The 23,990-nt window shown below is 37.9% G+C and overlaps 1 protein-coding gene across 1 annotated transcript in view; it reads right to left on the reverse strand.

Annotated features, from left to right (window-relative positions):
* Window positions 1–23,990, reverse strand: part of LOC113225813 (serine-rich adhesin for platelets-like) — a gene marked incomplete at its 3' end in the record, with an annotated part of 65,169 nt that overhangs the window by 34,194 nt on the left and 6,985 nt on the right. The window contains exons 2-5 of the mRNA XM_026458253.1: window positions 11,020–11,074; window positions 8,519–8,633; window positions 7,701–7,808; window positions 58–7,325 (exon numbers count right to left, since the gene is read on the reverse strand). Of these exons, the coding sequence (XP_026314038.1) occupies window positions 58–7,325; window positions 7,701–7,808; window positions 8,519–8,633; window positions 11,020–11,073 (7,545 nt within the window). The remainder of the gene's footprint in view (window positions 1–57; window positions 7,326–7,700; window positions 7,809–8,518; window positions 8,634–11,019; window positions 11,075–23,990) is intronic.

Genomic DNA, 23,990 nt, shown 5'->3' on the forward strand with positions numbered 1-23,990 from the left:
GTAAATTATCGACAGTGCAATTATGACAAACATGCACCAAATGTTGTGCTTACTAACCATTTGTTCCAGGAGGTCCAGGTCGAAGATATCTTCGATACAGGGGTGTTCTGTGCTGCTTCGTCGTCTCTCGGCGCTCATCGTCACTTTCTCCACACTTGTCCTGCGCAGCTCTACGCCAAATTTTCCACTACCGCGGCGACTACTCACTTCGGTTTCTTCAACGACATTCACTTCTTTGACTTGACTAGTTTTGGTTGGTCTTTGATAGCTCGGAACTTTACTTTTTTCTGCTTCAGGGTGATTATGCTGCTTGACTACATCAGGTCGTATATGTTTCGTTGACTCATTTTGTCCAATAGAATACCTTGATAAAACCGTCTTACTTTCTGAAGTGCGATGCACAGGAGATTTACCTCTTGGTATTTCAGGGGACTGACTTGACTGTCGATTGGTGGTGCCACGCACATTGTCATCAAATCTGTTTGGTTGATGCGGCCGATTGTGTGAACCAGGTGGGACACGCTCGGAGTAGCTTGGAGTATGCGGGGTGTCCACTTCACTATCAATATCTGTTACGTTTGGTGAAGCTTCTATAGAAGGGTGCAGGGCTGTTGTGGAATCAGTTTTTGGAGACTTATTTATACCAATGTCCGTCAATTTAGTCGTTTTTATATCGGTGGTTTTCTGAGACGATGCAATATTTTCAAACAGAGCTTTAGCTTTTTTAACAGCTTCGCTACTGCGCAAGGTTATCTTAACAAGAGGATTTTTTTCAGAGGTCTTTAGATTTGGGTTAGGATAGTCCTTTATTTTTGTATGAGATGAAGTAGTTTCCCTAGCAAACGAAGGAGTTTTATCTTCAGAAAATTTCTTGTCTTCGACATTGGACTTTTCTGTTTGAATTATCTTTGTGGTATGTGCATCTTCTTCTTCGTTTGTAATATGCTTCATAATTTTCTCATATTCTTCTTTAATTTTTTGGTCTTTTTCTTTAGATTCCGTCGTTTCATTCAAAAATTGTTCAGCAGATTTAACAAATTTATTCACTTTAGCTGACACGCTAAGAAGGCAGTCGTCACTCTTAAGAGATTCATCAACGTTACTGATATCGGGTCGCTTAGCCTTTTGAGCTGGCTTTAGTTTAGGAGCATTCACATTCTCAGCTGTTTCAACAAATAAATGTGCCTTGTCATTTACGCTTAGCTTTGTGTAATCATCCTGATAAATGGTTTCCGTATCGTATTCATCGGTAATCTTTCGTGCCGGGCTGTGATCCTTAGTGTCCCTTGGACCTGTTGCAAACCTATGTACTTTTTCGGTAACAGAAAGCAAACATTCATCTGACTTCAAATTTTCGTCAACGAAGTCGGAATGAACTAGACTCTCTAATTGCGCAGTAGATTCTTTAGATTTTGGGATGCTTCCGATTTTATTTGTGAACTTTGACACTTTGTCAGTGACACTAAGGAGACGGTCTTCGGAATCCGCGATTCGGTCAACATCTGAGCATTTTACAAACAGTTCATCATCTTCGCAAATCTCTACAATATCATCCACTATCGATTCTGTCTCGTGGATGGTGTGATGTGTTCTTTTGCGGAATTCATCGTCTGGTTCACTTACTTCGTCGGGGAATCTCGGGGTACCAACATCTTCTATGAAATCGATCGGCGTTGGACAAATTCTATCAGGTGAATTTTCCCTAGATGATTTGGCTTGCTCAACATCAATAATAATATCGTCCTCATCCGTAGATGTATTTAAGGCTGTCGCAGATTTTGGTTTAGGAGCTAATTTAACTTGGGGTTGCTTAACTGATGATTTCTTACTCGTAGTGGTTGTATTTATGGTAGATGTAATTGTAGATTTAGAATATTTCGACGAAGATACGTCATTGACTTGTATCTCTGGTTTTGATTTTACTTTCTGCGGGGAAGCTTTTTTAGTTTTGAGAGAAATGTCACTTGCTGCACGAATGACTTTAATGTCTTCCTTTTTGGGGCTGACATTTTCTTTATTAATACCCTTTGAGGCAGGGCTACATTTGGGTTCTGATTCGACTTTATGAGAAGCTGAATTCTTGGAGGTTGTGGAATTGGTCATTGAAGTGAAACTGTTCTGTTTAGTTACCTTTTTCAAATCAGTGGTAATTTTTTCTGTTTTTGTAGGTGACATGTTTCCCGAACTTGGTTTTCTTGTAAAGCTGGTTGGAGTTGGATCCCGAGGTTTAATACTAGATGGCTTTGAAACTTGCGGTGACTGTGAGCCGCCCGTTGGCGAGACAGGCTTTTTAGGTGAAATACTTCTAGACATATTCGGATTTTCAGGGTTCCTTGAAGTAAAACTTTTTTCAGGTTTAGTTGAAGAACTTGCAGTAGGTTTTTTAGCTGGCGACACCGTTCGTGTAGCAATTTTGCTGATTGGTTTTTGATCTTGTGGTTTGCCAATGTGTACTTTTGTTGTATGTGTCGTTATTTCATCATTTTTTGTCAAGTTTTGTTTCTTTTGCTCTATAATGGATTTTTCCGCAGTAGTACAATTAACATCGAGATCTTCCAGACTGATTTTTGTTTTGCCTGGACTCTTCTCTCGAGTTGGGGATTGTTGATTTCGACTTGGGGATTGTTGATTTCGAGTTGGGGATTGTTGATCTCGAGTTGGGGATTGTTGATCACGATTTGGGGAGAGTTTTCTTAGTGATCTTTGTACCTTATCTAAAATTTCTTGCTCCCTTTCAGATTGTATGAACTGTGTAATCTCTTCAACAGATTTAGTAATCTTTTTATTTGGAGATGGCGTACGAGAATTTTTAGATGCTTCGGATTTCTTTCCTGGATGATCTGTTTTTTTAGTAGACAAAGCGACAGAATTTCGTATTTTTTCGTCTACTTTCAGAGTTGAATCTGCCGATTTTGTCTCCATACTATACATTTCTTCGTACTTAGTGATACTTGAAGCAGTGTGTTTTATATCTCCAAGTTTTCTGTCAGGACTCATAGCTATCCTTGAAGGAGTTTTATTCTCTGGTGTCTTTTCAGGACTGTCTCTGGCCGAATATTTCCTTTCTGGGCTGATATGTACTTTCGGGAAAGTTTCGTCCTTATTCTTAGATGGTGAACTAGATCGTTGATTTTCCGGTCTAGGGCTTGGATGATCTTTTGTATTTTGATACCCAGTTTCTCTGTCTAAACTCGATCGTGTAATTTTAGTAGTAACGCCTTCCTGTTTGTCCGTGGACTCAAACTTCGTTGACGATGCAGTCGTTGCCTTCATATAACTAGGTTTTCTATCAGGGCTAACAGAAGATCTGGAGGGAGAAGATTTTTTTGGTAACTTGTCCTGAAACACGTTTTGATCTAGGTTTTGAAACATTCCCGTAGGTTTCAAATTTTTTGGACTTTCAGGTATTTTCTTTTTGGGACTAAGTGATCGTCGAAGAGTATCATGTTTTTCGTAACCAATATCTCTATCAGGGCTTTCACATATTTTATTTTTGCCTTGACTCTCACTATCGGTTTTTTTATCATATGATATAATGTTGTTATGTGATATAATATCCTGAAGTTTCGTTGGAGAACTGTCACGAGACGGAGTTTTTGATTTATGATCTCTATAAATATCTTCACGAAGGGTAGAAGTAGAATTCGTTGCAATCTTAGATTTTTCGTGGTTAATAAAGTCTGCAACATTCACTTTCATCGCTTCTTTCTGTGTTACACGGCTTGTCAATATGGTGTTATCTTTAGGCTCTAGACTAGGACGTGGTAATTGATCAGGAGACTCGTGATTACATTCAATCTCCTTCGAATCAGTTTTAGTAATATCATCAACTACACCAAGAATCTTAAGACATCGCTCTTCATAAGTCTCTCTTCTTTCGAATGGGTGTTTAGTTTTCGCTGGCGTGTCAACTGCTTCATTTGGACGATCTTTCTTAACAATTTTATGTTCAGGGACATAGTAGCTCTCATCCGTTGGTGAGACACGGAAACTAGAAGGTGGTTTTTCTACTGGTGACTGTAAATTAGAACCCGATGATGGCTTTTTCAATGAGCTTTTTCTTGGTAGAGCCTCTTTTGTCGGCGTCATTTTTTTTTCAGGAGACGGTGATCTACACGGCATTTTAGATGGCGACGGTGATCTTTCAATCTTGAGTGTGTCTGGTCTTTGAATTTGAGTGGTTATGTTAATTTCTTCAGACTTCTGAGTTGTCATTTGACATTCTGTATCATCTAAATCAGTAACTAATGTCGTGTCGGTTTTTGGAGAACTAAAATATATAAAACCGCTGACTGAGGTGGTTGGTGAACTTTGTCCTGTAGAAGGTGCCGTTTCATCATCTTTGTGCTTACGAGTGGGGCTAGTAGAAGGAGTAACAAGTTGGCGAGGACGATTTGGCTTAGTTGACTTATTGGTTTCTTCTCTTGCAATTTCTGTAGCAATAAAATCAGTAGAGTACTTGTACTTGGCATATTTAGTAGGAGACTTCACAGGGGAAACACTTTCTCGAGGTGTTTTCTTGGTTGACGACGTTGGTACTTCAGGCGTCTGTTTGGTGGATGCTTGGCGCCGAGTTAAATGATCATATTCGTCTTTTGTATCGTTATTATTAACAGTTACATGTTCGGACTGTTTAATTCGATCTTTCTTGTCATAGGTATCGTACTTAGAGTGTGAAGGTTGTCCTGGAGAGTCATATGACTTTACAGGAGATACACTGTTTCTTGGTGAGTTCTTTGGTGGCGATGATGGTGAGCTCGTTTCAGTTTTGGTTGTTTTCTGACGTCGCGTTAAGTAATCGTATTTGTTTTCTGTAGCAATTGAAGTTATTTCCCCACTGCGGCGTTTCTTATCGTAAGTTCCATATTTAGGAGGAGACACTTCTCTGGGCAAATCTCTAACCGGAGAGTCATCAGGTTTCGTAAAACGATTTATTTTAGTATAATCCGTTCTATTGAATTTTGTGTCTATGTTTGTTACGATATTTTCGGTTTTTGTAGTTTGATCATCCGTAAATGTCACCGGTCCTTTCGGAGGAGAGGGTGATCGAGATGCTTTTCTGATTGATGGTCGCAGCGAGGGAGACTCTGGGCGACCGAAGTCTGTAGTATCTTTAGAGCGTGTGTACATTTTGGTTTCCTCATCTATAAACGTGTAATGATCATCCGTATGAGTAGTTTCGCCTTTATATTTTCTTTCTGGACTTTGAGAAGGTAGTGTATGTTTAGTGGGTGACTTACGGTCAGAACTGGCATTAGCAGGACTTCCAGGAGCTTTGCTGGTAGCTGTAGACCTCATATAGCCAGGTTTTCTGTCAGGACTGACGGAAGGTCTTGTTGCAGACAGGTTGGGATGATTAGGGGTATAGCCGGAGGTGGGAATTTGTGAATATTTCTGAGGTCCTGATTTTTTATCGGGGCTTGTCTCACAATCATTAACTTGTTCAACTGGATTGGTTGATCGATAAGACGAAGGCATAGGAGGGGAACCAGAGAAAACTTTTCTTTCAGGGCTAGGACTGGGTCGCGGAGTACCTTCAGAAGTTCTCGACGGAGATTTGGCTCTTACGTCTCCGCCTGGAGATCCTAACTTTTTATCAGGACTAGTGCGCGGCTTATGTTCATATGGATAGTTATCGGGACTCTGGCTTGCTCGCTGACGATAATTATCTGTTTTTTTATCGATATTACTTCTGTTTGGAGACCGTGGTGACTTCCTTTCTGGGCTAGTATATCGATAAGCCGTCGCCTCAGACACGGATTGATTCGAGCTGATGGTCGAAAATCTATCATTTAAAATACGCGAAGGTGAACTATGATCTATTTTATTTGGACTTCCACTGCGACTCGATGGCTTCTTGCATGCTTTATCGGGACTCACGCTATTACGTTGGAAAGCTGTATTTGATTGATAAGTCCTGCTTCCGGGAGACTGCGCTCTGATTGGGCGTGTTGTGGATGGACTATCGGCACGAAGAGTGCTAGCCCACGCTTGATGAGTGGGACTCCAGTCATTACTTATTTTTTTTTGTGTATAATCTGTCTGGTATGTTGTTTGGTATTGGTCACTAGTTTGCTTTTTTACAATATCGTCAACTTTTTGATCATGAATGCCTGTTTTCTCATCACGTCGCTTGTTATAATTTATATCATTGATCTCGCGTTGAGTGTATTTATTGACTTCAGCTGTCATCTCTGAGCAATCGATATTTTCAGATTTAGTATCAGAGCTAGTAGTGTGAGTGTTACGAATGTTGTTATCCATTGAATATACTTGTTCATCCATTTTAGTGTCATTTTTCGTCATTTTCTGACGCTGGCTAGTCTCGTTTACGTCAATATTGTAATATTGATTAGTACGCTGAGACTCCGAAAAATCGTTGCGTTTTGAGTTTTCATTTTGTTCGATATTGATATTATTCTTGTTTATTGCTTCGATGTCGACATTTCGGTTGTCGATAGTCTCTCGTGTCACATTAGACGAGCTTTCTCTTGTGTCAAACCGTTTAGATTCAGTCGTTTGAGTAACATTTTGAGATTGTGAGTAATCATTTTTTGTATTATCTACCTGAATTCTTTTGAAATCATAGTCATCTGCCTTCCTCTGAGAGTCTACGATGTCATAATTGTCGTATTTTTGAGTAACTTTAGAAGACTCCCTTCTGTCAGAGGTATGACGCGAGGAACCAAAGTAAGACTTAGTCTCGCTCCTTGTGGAATGTTGTTCGGATCGGGCGCTCTGCGTTGGCGCACGGAACTCGCGCTGAGTACTCGTCACCCTGGAACCATCAGGAAGACATCTAGTCTCAACAATAATTTTGGTATTGCTATCAGGGTAATCGACTTTTCTGGATATTAGTTCTCCATTGTCAAGTTCATTTTTACTGACATTTTGTTCGTAATCGTTAGTGTTAGTAACTTGTCTGTATTCGTTGCGGTTACTAGTTTCTCGACGAGACTGGTCGTAGTCATCGGTCGAGTATGGCACTTCGTGTGTGGTAGAGGAGATTTGCTGAAACTTGGAAGTGGCGGACGAGGAGCTGGCGGTAGAGCTTGTGTGTGTTCCATCGTCACACCGGCGGACGACTTCCTCATGGGCCGCCGTGTTGGAGGCGGCCTCGCGGCGGTGCAGGCTAGTGGTGTCATCGTGGTGCACGGTCTCAGCCTGCCGGTGGCTATCAACAGCTGCGAACTGGCCTTGCCCGCCGGCCATGTCGAAGTGGCCCTTGACGCTAGCATGTACGCCACGGATTTGCGTATGCCCATCGTCTGTTGTCTTATTCTCCGACTCGACGTTCCATCCCGCGTTCGAGAGCTCTTTGAGATCTGCAAAGAGATGATCGAATATCACTGAAAATTTTTGAATCCAATATCATGTAGCTATCGAGTTCACTGACGGAACTAACTCGTGATATATGTATGAGTGATAATGAAGTAATATAGAAGTTATGAGTCACTATTAGTCTATTGAAATAAGTTTCAATTCATGACACCCGTAGTTATCGTACCCAAAGAAACTTATTTGACCAATCATGATCATAATCTGTAAATGGTTCTATATTCTCTAGCGTGCGTCCGTTTGAACTCATGGCCACATGAATAACGATGTTACAATGCCGCTAACCAGTTAATAAGCGCGGTTAGTGGTTAGGGCAGAGGCCCGCAATTGGCAAATGGCAGGGGGCAGTGGTGGTAAAGCACCTGCGCGGAACTCCTTGGGCGGAGAGCCAGCGTCGCGCACCTCCTTGCTCTTGAGTCCCTGGAAACTCTGGTCTGCGAACGACGCCACGTGCATCGCCGGAGCTACACCTGCAGAGAGTCTACACTTCCACACTATTGCTCCAAACGTACTGGGTGCTATGATATGTAGTTTTTAAAGTTTGAGAACGGGGCTTTTCAATATAATATAAATGACAAAATGCTTTGTGGAGTATTATAACTTTTACCAATATTGGCAAGCAACATTTATAGTGCCATTACAATTCAACTATAAACAAATAACTTGAACTCTAAGCAGTAGGTACTATTGTAGATAAGCCAAATTTGCAAATGCATTGACATCAATTGATGCCGTAAGTAATTAATTAAAAACTAAAAGCCTTATATTATATAAAGCTTATGTTGTTTATTGTGTATTGATGTTAATATCTCTACGAGTGTGTGTTTTACGAGTGAACAGACGTTAGTTCATCCATGAAATTCTTCAATAAGATCATTTTGTCACACAATTCATTCATTTATTTTAAGATCGAAGACAAGGTAATGCGCAATAAATATTTTAATAATAATTAGTATAAAAGAATCCATTTAGAATTTAATGAGTGACAATTGCACCTATTCACATTTTCAATTCATCACAAGGTATTGTTTGTCTCAGACAATTACTCGGTTCTATTTATGTATGTACACAGTTAGCTACTTGAATCTTAACGAGTTGTATTTTACTATAAACAAACCCCTTTCTTTTTCTAGTTTCTCGGTATCTACTAAATAGCTTGTGCTAGCTGCGAAAAGTATACCTTTAGGGAGGGGCGAGGGCTCGGGCGAGTGCAAGTTGCGCAAGCGCTCCTCGCGTAGGCGGTACATGTGCGCGCGGATCTCCTTTTTGCGAGAAAAGTCCTCCGTCTGCTGCCACTAGAAAACGATATTGCATTGCATTATTAAAAAGTAGGTGGTTTAACTTAGACTCAAACAGCACTTAAGAAATAAGTTATACTTAAAAACTAATCCTATAAGAGTGTCCGCTTAACTACTATTTGGAAGAAGTTCATGTTTTATTGACAAACAGGATGGAGTACATTTTTTGAAGCATAGTTATTTAAAATGAATAAATAATGGCAAGACAATGGTGGCATTTTTCCATTTCCACCAATAATAGCACTCGTAAACATAAAACAATACTGGTAATAATTTATTTCTTTAAAAGGGTACAATCCTAAATGTAAGTAAAAACAGATGAGATCATATTCTAACACTGATTCAGTCATTCAGAATGGTTTGCCTGCTAAATCCTAAGTTAATTCTTGTGTAATCTACAGACCTCCGTTACTACCAGTGTTAGGACTTCGTCCGGTAGTGGAAACCACCATTAATCTCTCACATACCACACATGCTGCATACAAAAATTTTGAAATTAATCATTCTGCAATATGCCAATATTAATTTACCGACTTCAATTCACTCAGGAACTTTTAACACCTCTCAGATTGGTGATAATTTTGAGTTAGTTAAAGCTTGAAATATCAATAAGAAATGACACGCACAAGTTACACTTGAAATTGATCGGTTACCAGAAAGTGCGCGAAAACGGCTCCATCCCCTAGTTTGCCACGCTTAGAGGTGGAATATTTTCTTCAAGTCTAAATGGGGCCAATACTGAGGTATCTTCTAACTAACCAAAAAATATCATCAAAATTGAGAACCCCCTTCTTTTTTGAAGTCGGTTAAAAAGATCATAAACAACATGAAGCGCAAAGACTGTAGGTATATTAAAGTATGTTACTGAACATTGTACAGAAAGGTTTAGTTACATGATACTTCTGAAACTTCGTAAACAGCATACCTCTTTTGAATATAAACAAGGATTTCGCCACTTCATTGAATTTGTGACTTCATGGAGTCGGCTGTCGAGAACGGCCATTTTATTCCTCGTATTAATATTTTACGTGACTTGTTACTTTACGTGAAAGGACTACTAGACACTCAACATATTATTTTCGTAACATTTTATAATGCTGAAATTCTAAAGTGGGATAGTTTTGATTTAGAATGCCAAATTGCCACCAGTAATGGCTAATGATTTGTAGACACAGTTCACTTCGGCGAATTCTGACACTGAATATCAAATATCGCCAGAAACTTTAAAAATTCACTAAATTCTGCAATTGAACCTACCTACCAGAGATAAGATGAATGAGTACCTCAATAACGGTGCCAAGATATTATCTATCTTCTCGTCTATCCGAGCGTCGGTAAAAGGACTGATATATGATATTTCATGGAAACTGGGTAGACAGCTTGTGTGAGGAGCGATACGTGTGGTTACTGTGGTCTCCATTCATGTCAACAAACGCGAGTCGCGCGGATTTCACCGCCAGAGCAGTAAACCACCGCAAAAGACTCAAAAAGGCCAATCTGCCTGTGCCACAGTTTTGTGCATTTTGCTGTGGAAACTCTGGGTCCTGGGGAGGCTGCACGTGAAACTCCTCAAGAGGATCAGTTCGCCTCGTACCAAGCCTTGAGTGATTAGAGACCTACGTCTTCCATAAAATAAATTTAGTGATCAAAAATGTTGCCAGCCTCCTCAGCACTATGCCCAATGTCGCTCGATAAAATTTCTACATAGTAGACGAGTTAAAAGCGGAAAAAACGGATCATTTTCTGCGTATTTTAAACATGTTTGGTATATTATTTATGTTATATTTGATACGTTAAGTAACTAAGTTTCGAAGTAGCTCATGGAATGTTTTTAGCTGAAGCAAACTCTCCCTTTAAATGTGATCGTTTCAGATTACTAAGTAATGAATAAAAAGTTACGGTATTTTTTACATGTTGTTAAATTAAATTAGGTTATTGGACTTCTATTACACTTTTCCATACATACGATCACGGTTATGTAAGAGACCAAAAGATAACCATGACTTTGCAGATCTTAAGTTTTTTATTACTAGAGTGTTTCCGTTTATTATCTATTTGTTTATTGAGCAACTTGGGCTTTTACATTTAAAACTGAGTGAAAAATACAATTTTCAAATTCCATCTATTGTCACAGAATAATTGCGACGGGTAAATGCTTTGAAATATGGTTTGATGGTAAGTGACACACCTAAGAGCCATACAAATACAGAGGAATCGATTGGCAGACCGGTTATAAAAAAATATGGTACCCTGCTCTTGTAGGTAGGGTAGAATCTTCGCTGTAGGAACATGTCGGTCTGAGACAGACAGGCCACAGCTAAGGTCGGGGTAATTTATTATTGTATAAATAGGTAAATAATATAGGTAGGTAATATTGTCTCACCATACGGCGCAGTACGTCTTCGTCACGGATCAGGGACACGTCACCCTCAGACATTCTGCAAGAAACAAACAAATAGCAATGAGTTTATAAACAGCGGTCTTGTGAACTCTAAATGAATGGTGTTTTGTTTTATTGTCACTTGTTTTCTCGGATACAAAGTAGAAAACATTTACATTTTTTTTACATTTTGGCGCAATTAAATAAATATCAACTCAAATCATTTGTTTCTTTGTGATACACAGGTTACAAAGACTTACAAGATTGAATTTTGAATCACCGTGATCCGCCTTGTGGCGGACAACGTTTCAAAGTTTTCATAGAATTTTCATGCAATAATTTATATATAAAACACTGTAATAAAATATAACAATAATAGATTTAATAAGTTTGTCTAATAAAAATAATAATAATAAGAAAATTAGATCGCATGAAATTAAATGTAGCTTTTATAAATTGAATGAATATTGTAGAATGTTTAACAGTCAGGTTATTATTAATAATAATGTCTAAAATTCTGCCAAATATTGCAATTTCTAATTTGTTGTGGAACTTTGTTGTACTCTTTTCAAATAGATCTTTACTTTGGAGTTTTACATACGCTAGTATTTAGTTGATCAGAACGTTTCAATTTCAAATATATACAGTATACATATATAAGGAATAAATAGTGAAAAGCTTCTCACGTTTTTCACTACAAACTATTTCATCGAACTTTTCACTCCGCCAATGACGAAAAGTTTCTAACGTGTGGTAATATTACAACGCGCCAATCAGCGCCACGGGCGGCCATCTGGCGAGCGCTCGCTCACTTGATTGGCTATTGTTTCGCGCCTTTTTTGGTGCGCGCCAAATTGTTGATAGAAAAAGTTGAGGTGGTTACAGCGCACTTGTATAGAAAGATAATTTAAATCAATATTTTCAATGATTACAGTTGTTAAATCACGACTTGTGATTGTGTCCAATGTTTAAAATGTTGTATATATAAAATGTAATACGTGATCTTGAGAAATTATTTTTCCATTTCAAAGTAAAATAATCTTTATTTCATAAGTAAGCGAATTACACTCAAGTTCTTAGGTTTTCGCGATTGTTATACATAGGAATGAAACTATTTTTCCGGATTTAAATCGCGTATATTTGTTTTTTCAAACAAACCGACGCGACGTTTCGGGCCCTTTACAGGTCCCATGGTCACGGTTGACAGTCAACCGCGATTAAAATACGCGATTTAAATCCGGAAAAATAGTTTCATTCCTAAATTACACTCAAGTGTAATTTTTCAAAATCATTAAGATTTCAAAATCGTCGTACTGATTAAACTCTACTGTTCGTTCATAAGGCAGATTCCCTTGAGAAGAATGAGCAAGAAACTTTAGAGGTTGCTCTTTGTAAATATACATTTGAATACATGTATCATTGCAATATTTAATTTAAACGGGTCACTACCACGAATTTTTGTCATCCAAGTACGCAGAAGCTGTTATAATAACTTTTAGTATAACATTTTTGTTTCATTATAGTTTTAAACCTCGTAAATGGCAAATTTTGAATATGAATCGGAATCTCATTATAGAAACGTAAACATTGCCCCTTAAATGAATTTGAGACTTTGTGAAGACGACTAACAAGAACAGCTAGTTTATTTTTATTCCTCGTGTATTAACGTTATGTCTGTCACTGTTTTTCATAAAAAAGTAATGTTTTTCTTAACATAAATAACATTTTCATAAATATCGTGACGTTAGTGTAAGAATGTTAATCTGTTTAAACCGCACGTTTCTGCAGGACAAAGATTCTATTAATATCAACGGCATTACCCCAATGCAAAGTGCCGTACCAATCTAGCTGTTTCGACGTCTGAAAGTTTTCGTATTTATTAAATCACGTACATTGCAGAGCTGAGCAGTTTTGATAACTTACTTACGTGTGGACTTCATTGCAATTTAGCATCTAAAGTTATACCTAGAAATACAATTTCTCTACAAGGTTAAATTTTTCGTCATTACTCCGGGAGCTTCATTTGTAACTATCATTTGATGCACAACTGTTTATCGCGATAAAATCCAAGTTTATTCTGCTATTTAGTACAGAACTTCAGTCAATCATATACGAAACTCTCAAAGTGATTGGGATGTACAAGAAAATTCAAGAAATTAGCATGCCCAAAGTCATAGCTGGAGAATGGCCGCAGCGATCGCGAGGCAATCGGCCACATTTCACCAGTTTTATTGTAATAATGGCACATGGTGCAATACTCACTTACTATAATTTTGGAAGCGACCAATAATATACAAGGTATTTCATCGATTACTAAAGTTCATGTGCCGTTCGAAGATTTAAAAGATGACGTGCACGATGGAGCAAAAGAAGAATCACTATCAAACACAACTGATGGTTTGAAACGGCATCGCAACATTGTAGACATCTATTTTAAGATGTAAACATTACAATCAATCAAACGCCGATAGCCGCAAAATTGCAAGTGTCCATGCGTTGCAATCTCGCGGCCGCCCGCTGCGCGCTACCTGTTGCGCAATACACCGATATTGATGATTGTCAACGAGTGAATCGATTACTCGACAACAACAGCTGGCTCTGCATTGAATGTCACCTTGACACATTACAATAAATAGCAATTTCATGCAACCTTGGTTGTTTTCTCGCCATGTGGCCGCAAGGTTGCTGCCATTTAAGGATGTGCGGCCAACTCGAGCCGATGGCGGCGGCGGGACTGACCGCCCTTGTCCCGGTTTCCCGTATGCCCTGCTATCGCGACGTCAACACCTTTATAAGGAATCCGTGAGTTTTTGCCGCGAGGAAATTAAGATTTATTTACCAGATCTCGTTGATTAAAGAAATTGAACACAATCCTCACACGAGAAACGGATTGCGTAAAAATGAATTTGGACATATATTTTTGGTAAAATGACAATATGGTTCTCACTAATCAAATCAGGCACGGTCGTTGCTCAAATTAACGCTTGTTTGTAAACAACAACGCTATAATGTTTGAGGTTCTGTTTAATTTAGTTGAAAATGTAGGTACGTACGTTCTGCGTGTAGAATAAGTAAGGTAATCAGTAAGAATTGTAACGATCGATGTCATTATTACATGCATTTAGCCGAGTTAGCCCTGTCGTCGTAAACAACGCTCAAGTCCACTCCTTTTTGGGTTACAGCCACTCAGTGATGCAATCGTTTAGACACGAAAGTGACTATTACACACAAAAAACTGTTGTGACAATCGACACATGTTTAGTAATGCCGTGTCCATTTACGTTAATGGTAAATTTGGTAATAAACAAGGTAATCTACACAAGTGTAATGTACGATTATGGGCTGAAGGGTATTTCTATGGTCACACCCGCCTTTGAAAGCCTCGTCAATCTGTTACTCACAATATTTGTCATTACTATTTATACCTACCACACGTACTTGTCACATATTCTTACGACAAAGTAACTATTATCATGAAAATAGAGTTTAAAAATGTTGAAGCTAAACGCAATCAAAATTTATTGAAAACTCTGCCTAAAAATCTCTGTTATTAAATAATAACTCTCACTAAATGTTTTTGATTTCTAGCAAACTAAATAAACTACGGTATCACGATATTTGTCGGTTGATTAATGAGTATTAATTATTACAAGTTCTACAATCTTTTTACAACTCGTGCGGTGGAGTACTGTTAGAGACATCTTCGAAACTGAGTCCACCAGTGGGGTGAATGAACGACCAAGTAACAAGTAGGTAACTTTTGTGAATTATAATTGTTATTCTATTCATAAAAGTGTTTGCGTAGGGTTGGCAACACATTCAAAATTAGACATTTGAACAAAACGACGAGATTTTTTTCTACTTAGTATATGAATTATTTGGTTCAATGGAACCTTAAAACGTATACTTACAAGGACGTCTTTTATTCCATATAAGTAGTTAATAATATTTTATTACTTTAGGATGATAAGTCAGTTTATTTTTCCACATGAGCTCAAGAACTCCTTAGAGAATTATGAAACTTTAGTGATCACATGTGTGTTAAGAATTTCTACAACCTCTTTTGGCAGCCGCTGCTGCTGCGCTGCTGCTGCGCTGGCTTTATTAATTCGTCGAATGCTGCCACCTGGGTGTTACCGTTGTTACGGTCGCGATCTTGATAAGTAAGAGGTCATTATTTGCTATTAAATTCAATGTCAAGAATATTAATTCCGTTAACCGGTATAAATACCTAATTTAAAACAGAAAGAGAAACTTCCCACTTCTATGATTTCCTATAAACTGTATAAGGAATTCTATAATCGGTCTTTTTAAATTAAACTTTTATTCACATATATCATTTTCAATATTTATTACGAATATCATAGAAGAAAGATAGAGCTAAACGGGTTACTATGTCTTTAGTATAAAGTTTTTTGTTTGACGACAGCTCTAAACTTCCTGAAAATTCGTAGAAAATTCATTTGTAGTGATGTTGTTGATAGTGCGAGTATAGATTATGAAAACATTTAATATGGTGCTAAATTTCACAAACATGCCACCATCAGGCTTGGTCTAAATCGAAACATTGCCAAAGTGATAGGTAGTCGGTGCTGGACCTAGTACATCAACAATGGTTGGGTTTGATGTTCTGCGACGAAGCGTTATCGCTGTCGTGCTTATCGGGCCACCCGCGAGACACGTGCGCGAGCGCACCGCGGTTACATCAACTAACTAGGCCGCTGCATTTCACGGGGATTTATGATAGACAGTCCAGGGAACCGATAACAGGTTGGCCCACGTACGACTAATGTTTTTCATTATTCCAAAAGATATCGTCGTCAACCTGTTTCACCTTGTTTGCTTATGTGATGGAATTCATGGTTACCTATATGGGAAGCGGCAAACTGCCTACTCGACTCCTGTATAAATAACACGGATACAAATAGCGTTTACTACAGTTGTAGCAACCAAGTTTTACAACGTAGCAACCCGCATCCCAACAATAATAAAAGTGCAACAATATCAAATCGCATTGCCTTTCAATGCGTTGGCAAAGCGGCAACGGCATCGGCGCCGGCGCGCGCGCAGGTAAAGCTCGCTTTGGAGCCAGCCTTGAACCCATCATGTAAATCAACCCGTGCTCGTACACCATTGGACACTTGGAATTAGATATGATATTACGTTGAGTAGAGCATTCAGCCTTTTTAGGTAAAGCCTCTCAGAGTTTAACTTCTGGGAGTCGTAGACGTGCAACGTTTCGAAACTTTCCACGTAAAGTTTTTTTATAATATTGCGGACCGATTTTCTTTTGAATTTACGGAAAATGTGCTCGTGTGTGCGTACATAAAAAGATGTTGTACATTTGCAGAATCTTAATTTGGCGTAATGGTATCGTGGTTCTGTAGGGTTTGAAGCGTCTGAGATAGATGTGGAGCAATTTATTGCCGGACATTTAAACATTTGCCTTTTACAAAAAGTAAAATGAGCTATTAGTCCTTTGACGTGTATTGAAAACGGAAGACAAAATTTCCTTTGAAGTAAGTCAAATGAAAGTGATTTTTCCGTAGATGAATATAGTACAAAAGTAAATTTTTGCGCAACTTTGTATTTTTTTTTCGACCGAAGTTTAGTCAATCGTGTTTCGAGCCCTATAGTTCATTACCGATATCTTCTGTTTTTATAATCAATTAAAAAAACAAGTTGAATTCGTATTTTTTAATGGCGAAATACGATTTTCCGTCAAAATATCTATTTTATGTAGGTCTCATTTCCCGTTAACAATTTCTTGTGTACGATTACCTAGCGACAAAGTATGGTAGTAAAAAAATGCCATGCCATATAAGAAAGTTGATTACCATTAAATGTCGGAGTTAGTTCTACATAAAACGAATCTTTGGACTTTAGACCATTGAGTGGCAATAAATAAGACAGATTTGCATGGCGAGACGAATAGCAACAGAGGTAACATAAGGAAATATAACATAACTGGCTCCGAATTGTTCGTCTCGATGGGTCCACTTTAAATGAAGCGATTATCTGGATCGGATCGCGGTCTGTGTAAATGACCTTTGTGAAGGCGCGCTAACGGATGTATTTATTATGAAAGAAACTTATCTACACGCAATGATCGCGCTTTTCGCAAATTTCATTATTAACTTAAAAGCACATTTGAAGCGTTGCTTTGGAAAAGAGAATATATTATTTAATAAGATTTACAGCAAACAATGTAACACAATCAAAATTAAATTTTTGCGAACCATTTTTTTCTAGTTTTGTATTCTGTGTGTGGACTTCGGTTCGTGACGTGTAGGGCAGATGCTTTTGCTGTACCTCTCAGACCTTTATGAATACTGTGCTCACTCAGCATCAAGTTATACAATAATCGTGGTGCTTATAAGTGATACAATACATATATATTAGTAATATAGTGAATAAAGTTTACTTTTCGTTGTCACTTGAAGCACGTTTTACTACGTATAGGAATTCACAAAACAGCTACAACTGAGCTCCGGCGCCACAACTTAATTTGGTGAAGAAACGGTTGTTTACTAATCACGAAGCACAAAGAAAAAGGTGCAGCCAAAGGCATATCAAGATTGATGTTTTGGTCCGTTCTTGTTGTAAGCGGCATAGAGTTGAAACCTCAAGTCAAAGAAAATATAATATAAGAAAATATAATAGTTTATGCGTAGCATTAAAATATGACAACACGTATAACCAACCACTATATTAAATGCGATAACAAATAATGTTTGGAACAAACAGTGTTTCGTTTGCTAGATTATTCGTCTAAATAAGGAAATAAGTCGTAAATATAAATACATGGGCGAAGATGCAGGCGAATGTCTGTGGTGACATCAACGGGGCTAGATATAGATATTTCAGAGTAAGCGGTGATCTCAGACCGTGGGCTCATATTAATGCCTACATCGATTTAATACAGGATACAGGTACGTAGGTAGGTACGTTATAAGTGTTAAATTGTATTTTGGATGAGGCCAAGATGTAGCGACACTAATATAATAAATAAATAGGTACATAGGTACGCCTGACAAGTACGTTTCGTCTCAATCAAACAGATAATCAGACTAATCCCCAAGTTGTTACTATCCCAATAAACAGCCAGATAATATAAATGACCTATCAGAAAACATTACATCTGACGTTATACAATAGGTACATGCAATGTAATAAAGTTTGAATTTTACTGAAAACAGGGATATAAATACTTGAACGAAGCTAAAGTGATCATTAGTCGATATTAACAAGGAACCATTTATGAGTCACGACGCCTCTGCAGAATATTCAATATCAACTGTCCAATGTCGCTGTAATGCGCTGTTCGTTTGCAAATAACATCACACATTGTCTTTAATCGTCGGACAAATATTTATACAAATAGGAAAGGGGAAAGACTACACTCTATGTATTTCAAACCCATCGTATGACATGAATATAAAGTCTAGTGGGGAAAGATAAGTCTTCAGCACTGAGAAAACGGAAGATTAACAAAGAAAGAGAAAAATACACATTACAATTAACTACGTTTGAATAATACGGCAAAGCAAAAGTTGCTGTTTATGTATCGTATGCGTGTCTTTTTAATTCTGGGAGGAGTCGTGTCCAAACAAACCTTGCGATAATTCATAAGTTGCAAACTCGCATTCGTAAAGCAAAGAAATCGAGAGTTTCAACAGTCCTGTCCTCGACATTCGAAGTGGCAGGTGCGACACACCAACAGACATTGATGTTACTAATTCAAGTCGCCCACACGTCTCGCTGCGTCGTCGTCGCGGCATCTGAGACCGAGTGATCGATTGTCTCAGGCAGGACGAATCATCGAATGATCTATAGATTGATTAGAAGATCATTTTCGCATTTCTCAAACAAATTAGATGTTCGATAAAATGTTTTTGAAACCAATTTGTTTAAGCTTAATGAAAGTGAGTGAGTGAAAAACCGATAATCAACAAAATAGCACAAAACTTTCTCACGTACAAAATGGTGAACACGTAATAGCGTAATACACGTAATAACATATAACGTAAAAGCAACGCATCTTATCATAACCAGCTAAGATTCTTAGAAAAAGATCATAATAGAGAGGAACAAATTACTGATATATTGACTGTGAAATCATTCGTCTCCCACTGCGGGGTATACATGAATACATTTTGTATTAAAGCCAGGTTGTATAGACTACTTATATAGTTAAATTTGACTTTATTCTAGGCAGATATAGCACGCCGCGCCGGCGCAGGTATTACAGATAGAACAGGTTCTGCGCAGATGCCTCTCGCGTATGAAGCTCTGCTTTGCAGCGGGCTATTTATTATAAGTATAATTGAAACCGCTTAGTTAGAGGCTTACTTTACGACCTCAGAATAATTCTTTATATTAAATCGTTAAATTTGATGGAAATACAAATTAGCTATGTTACGAGTAGATATGGTTTTTCGCGTGTGTGAGCAATAGAAGATATATAGCTGAGCAGCCGTGATTGAGGACGGAGTTAGATAGGACAGAAGACTCTTAGACGATGTAGTAAAATCATATTCGTGATTGTAGGACATCCTAGCTGGATACGGATATACATTATCCGGACATATGTATATAAAGAAAATTAAAAATATAGTTTAGCTAGCCGGTACATAATGATAATCATAATAGTAAATAGCGTCCATTTCAATTGCCTGAAATAAATATTGACAAAACAAAATGAAGCTAATGCCGCAAAACGACTAAAACAAAAATCTGGCAAACGTTGCAAAAGTAAAAACATTAAGTTTATTATTTATTCACTAGAGAACACTTTGGTCGGTGGGTAAACACAACTTATTTGAGGAGTTCAAATATTATTGAGGACTTGAAATGGTATTTAAAGGTCCCACACACGTTTATAAGAGACAAACAGATAAAAAGTTAAGATTGCCGGGTATCATTCTAAATCTTTTTTTACCTCAATCGATTGGGAACTGATCATTTACGGCCTTTGCCACTGCCTTGGAAATTAGTTGTGCACATGTTTTTACGATTATTGGTTGGTGTACCATCCGCTCTTGCGCATTCAAAATTAACATAGATGTGCGTGTGTATCAGATATTTTTTTTATTATATCAGTTATATGTAAATAATATTATTTTAATACGGTATACTAAATTATGACATTTTAGGAGCAGTAGAGCTAGTGAAAGAGTTCGTCTAGGTAAGTACTGCCGCCTTGCCTATTTCTGCCGCCCAGCTGTAATATGAGCATTACTGCGTTCCGGTTTTAAAGGGTAAGGGTGCTTGTGAAATTACAGACAAATAGGACTTTGTCAACTTATGTCTCAGGGTGTCGGGCGCAGTGGCAGTACCACTCAAATCTTTGTGATTTAGCTCTGAGCGGCACAGCAGTGTCATATGGACAAAAGTGTCGCTTACAAACAATACAAAAATCAGAATTGCGTATTGATTACTGAAAATAAAATTATTTGATACAAACCTTGTCCCGTGTTTACATTTTCAGCGATTATTTATTTTTATTTAACTGAAATATTTATAACAATATAAAAGATTTTTGTACGCTTGGGTAAGTGTATCGGATCGGACAATCGCATGCAATGTGATCCTCGATTCTCAAAACATTCTCGCTGGGAACAGACGACGCCGATGAGTCTGTTGTGCGACGCTTAAAGTGAAATATTTTCGCTGAACGCGATACTGCGTTTTATAAACACTCGAATTCTGCATTCGTTCTTGATTTCTGTGCGTCATGAATACGATGTCAATCTCAAAGTAATCTCGACAGCTAATGCTACTAACTTAGTGTGTAAGCAGAACAAACGTTGAATATTATAATAAACGAATTTATTAATGCAAACGTACAAGTAAATATCCAAAAATATAAAACCTACTAAGAGTTATAATCAGGGATCGGAATAGGTAGAGTTTTTTTACCTAACCTTCGAGGAACATAGACAGAAAATGGAGACTGCCTTATGACAATACTTTTTAGGTCCTGGATCTGTCCGGGATTCGGGAAATCACTTAAGAACATTAAAAATTGACGTAATTGGAAACAGGCAGGTACACTATATTTATCTTAACTTTGCGACACAGTGGGTCCGATCAGCAATATTGCGAACATTGGATTTTTTTCACGCTACCTCTCTAAGAAAATGCCAATCCGGAGATCCTATTGTCCTAATTAAATATTGTCATATAACATTTTGCCATAAATCTAATAGTTTAGAAGAAGAAAAATAAAATGTGTATTTTTTGTATGGGACCATACCTTTAGTATCCCATCGTTACGAAGTTTTAGTCGATCCAGTTTTGGAATCACTACAGTAATTATCTGAAGCAATAACAAAACATCAGTACGAATTCGAAACAGAAGTTTTAATTTCCTACTGAAACAAATAAACACGAAAACCAAGCAATTTAGTTTTATTTTACTATATGTGAAGCAAGAGACTTTAATTTAAAACAGTTTTAGTTCGGAACCCTAAAAACTAATTATTTGTTATCAATGTATTCAAAGTCCTAATAAATAATTCGTGATTTTTAAAATTCCGGGATGAAAACATTATGATTATCACTCCGGTATTTCAGAGTGCGGTATTATCCACTCTACATGTACTTCCTTCTTTGAAGTTAAAGTTAATATACGTAATCTATTCCGATATTACTACCTACTATAGTTTATATGTCGCACCCTTTTTTATTTTAAAAAAGGCTGGCAAAATATGTTAATCATGCAGAAGTTTTCTGGTTATGACATGGAAATCGAGTCGAGAAAGTTAAAACGTATACCTAAAATGCCTAGAACACGAAGAGTCGTTGCGATAGTTTTAGGATTCTGCATAATGTTCTGCGTAATAAAACAGCATGTTAGTAGTAATACAAATCTTAGTAACTCTAATTAAATGTATTAAGTAACCGTCTCCAGTTTAGCGGGAGATAGCCTTCTAAAATGTATACTTTTAGAAAAAATGAATGAATTTTTTTTTGTAGGAATTTTACTAAATATTCTGAAAAATTTGTGTTGCAACAACTCGTAGCAAAGTTAAGATAAATATAGTCTAACCTACCTGTCCCAATTACGTCAATTATTAATGTATTCAAGTGATTTCCCGAATCTCGAAAAAATCCAGGACCTAAAAAATATTATCGTAAGGCAGTCTCCATTTTCTGTTGTATGTTCCTGGAAAAAACCCTACCTACTCCGATCCCTGGTAATAATTGATACTAAAAAACTGAGTAAGAAATGTGTCCATAATTCGGGAACCGCCCTCGCACAGCGGTCGACGGCGCGGATGGCACGGGGTGACGGGGCGCAGGCGCAGCGGTCAGCGGTGATTTAAGGCTTTGAGGAAAATACAGCGAGAAAGTGCAGAATTAACGACTTCTCGTTGCTTTCAATTATTTTTAATCTCTCTCCTCTTTTGAATAACTTCGCGAACAGCAACTGTGTCAGAAATGTGCAGCGGTTAAGGGCACTGGCTTCAAGCGTGCCAAGTGCATCAGGGTGGTGGACGGTTCGGACGGGGTCATGTCTTCTTGTATGCAACTCGAAAGCTGTGCACAGAGAATGTACTCACTGAAAAAGTTCCACATGATATCGGAACATGTCATTGTGTTAAATCCCTTTTCGGGGCTCCTCTCCGGATTCTAACGTATCTTGGTCGGCAATTTTGATGACATGAAATTGTAACCATGCGTATGTATTTATTCGTTCTTGTCACGTTTGGCAAAGAGAATGTAAACTACATAAAATATTTCTTTTATTTCTTTTCCATCCTTTATGAAATATTTAGTCAATTTCAAACTTACAGAAAACGTTGCAAAAAGATTGAAGCAAAGAAATTAATACATTTTTTGTTTCAACATGCATGTGAGTTTACTGCTAAAATTTAAGTCTATAACAGTTATTCTCATTCAAATAACGTTACATGTAAATCATGGTTATGCATTATTCACAAGTTCCACACCGCCGCTGCACACTCCCCCCACCCTGGCCGGGCCCTGAGCTCGTAGTCGCAGATGTACACGCATAGGCGACGAACCGCGAGATGAGAACACCCAATACGCGCGACCTTATAGTCTTCACGGCGCTCGCGCAGCCGTACGATCTAATTAATACCGATCAACTGGGGCGGCTCAAGACCGACACCTCGCCTGAGCTCTGACGCCCGAACATTATAGCGCTAGCGATATTATAAGATAATAAAATTATATTCCGGAAGATGGATAAGAATGCTGGCTCATCCCTCGTAGCTACGCACCTCATCGAGCTCATCAGACTTGACCAGGAGACAAATTTTTTCGCTTTTAATGCCTTTGTAATCCATATGCTTTTACCAATCCCACCATAATGGAGAAAAGTGAATTGAAGAAAAGGAAATTATAACTATGTTAAATCTTATCTATCACATGCATAGATCGATAAGATCGTAAGTTGTTGACTAGTAATGTTGCACTAAAATATTTCTCATCTAAAATTTGTTTGACTCAATAGAGAAAGAACGACACAGAATGTTGAATACACTATAAAAAAATTATGAATGGTGGAGAATTTACTGGTACATGAGACTTATCGACTTATGCCTCAGAGCGACAGGCACAGCGGCAGTGCTCCTCAAATTTTTGCGATCTAAAGCTCCGAGTGGCACTGCAACTGTTATGGACAGGCGTGCGAGCTTACCACCAGTCGCACGATTTGATCGTCCCGTCATTTGGTATTGTAAAAAAAAGTAGTTAAGTATAACTATTTTTTTAAGTAATTTTTGAGATACCTACCTACTGACAAAACAACTACTGACGAAATAGTTTGCGTACGGATTAAAACTAATATATGGATATTATTATTGATACAAACAAACACAACGAAAAATTCCTTCGTTCTCACTGAACTCGATCCAGCGTCTGTGGCCTCACCGTAGCTTCATATCGAAGCCATGATTATTATAATGGCATACATGGCTGGTGCCACGCACATCATTTACAAT

This window comes from Hyposmocoma kahamanoa, unplaced genomic scaffold, assembly GCF_003589595.1.
Source record: "Hyposmocoma kahamanoa isolate Upper Pololo Valley unplaced genomic scaffold, ASM358959v1 175, whole genome shotgun sequence".
Classification (NCBI taxonomy): Eukaryota; Metazoa; Arthropoda; class Insecta; order Lepidoptera; family Cosmopterigidae; genus Hyposmocoma; species Hyposmocoma kahamanoa.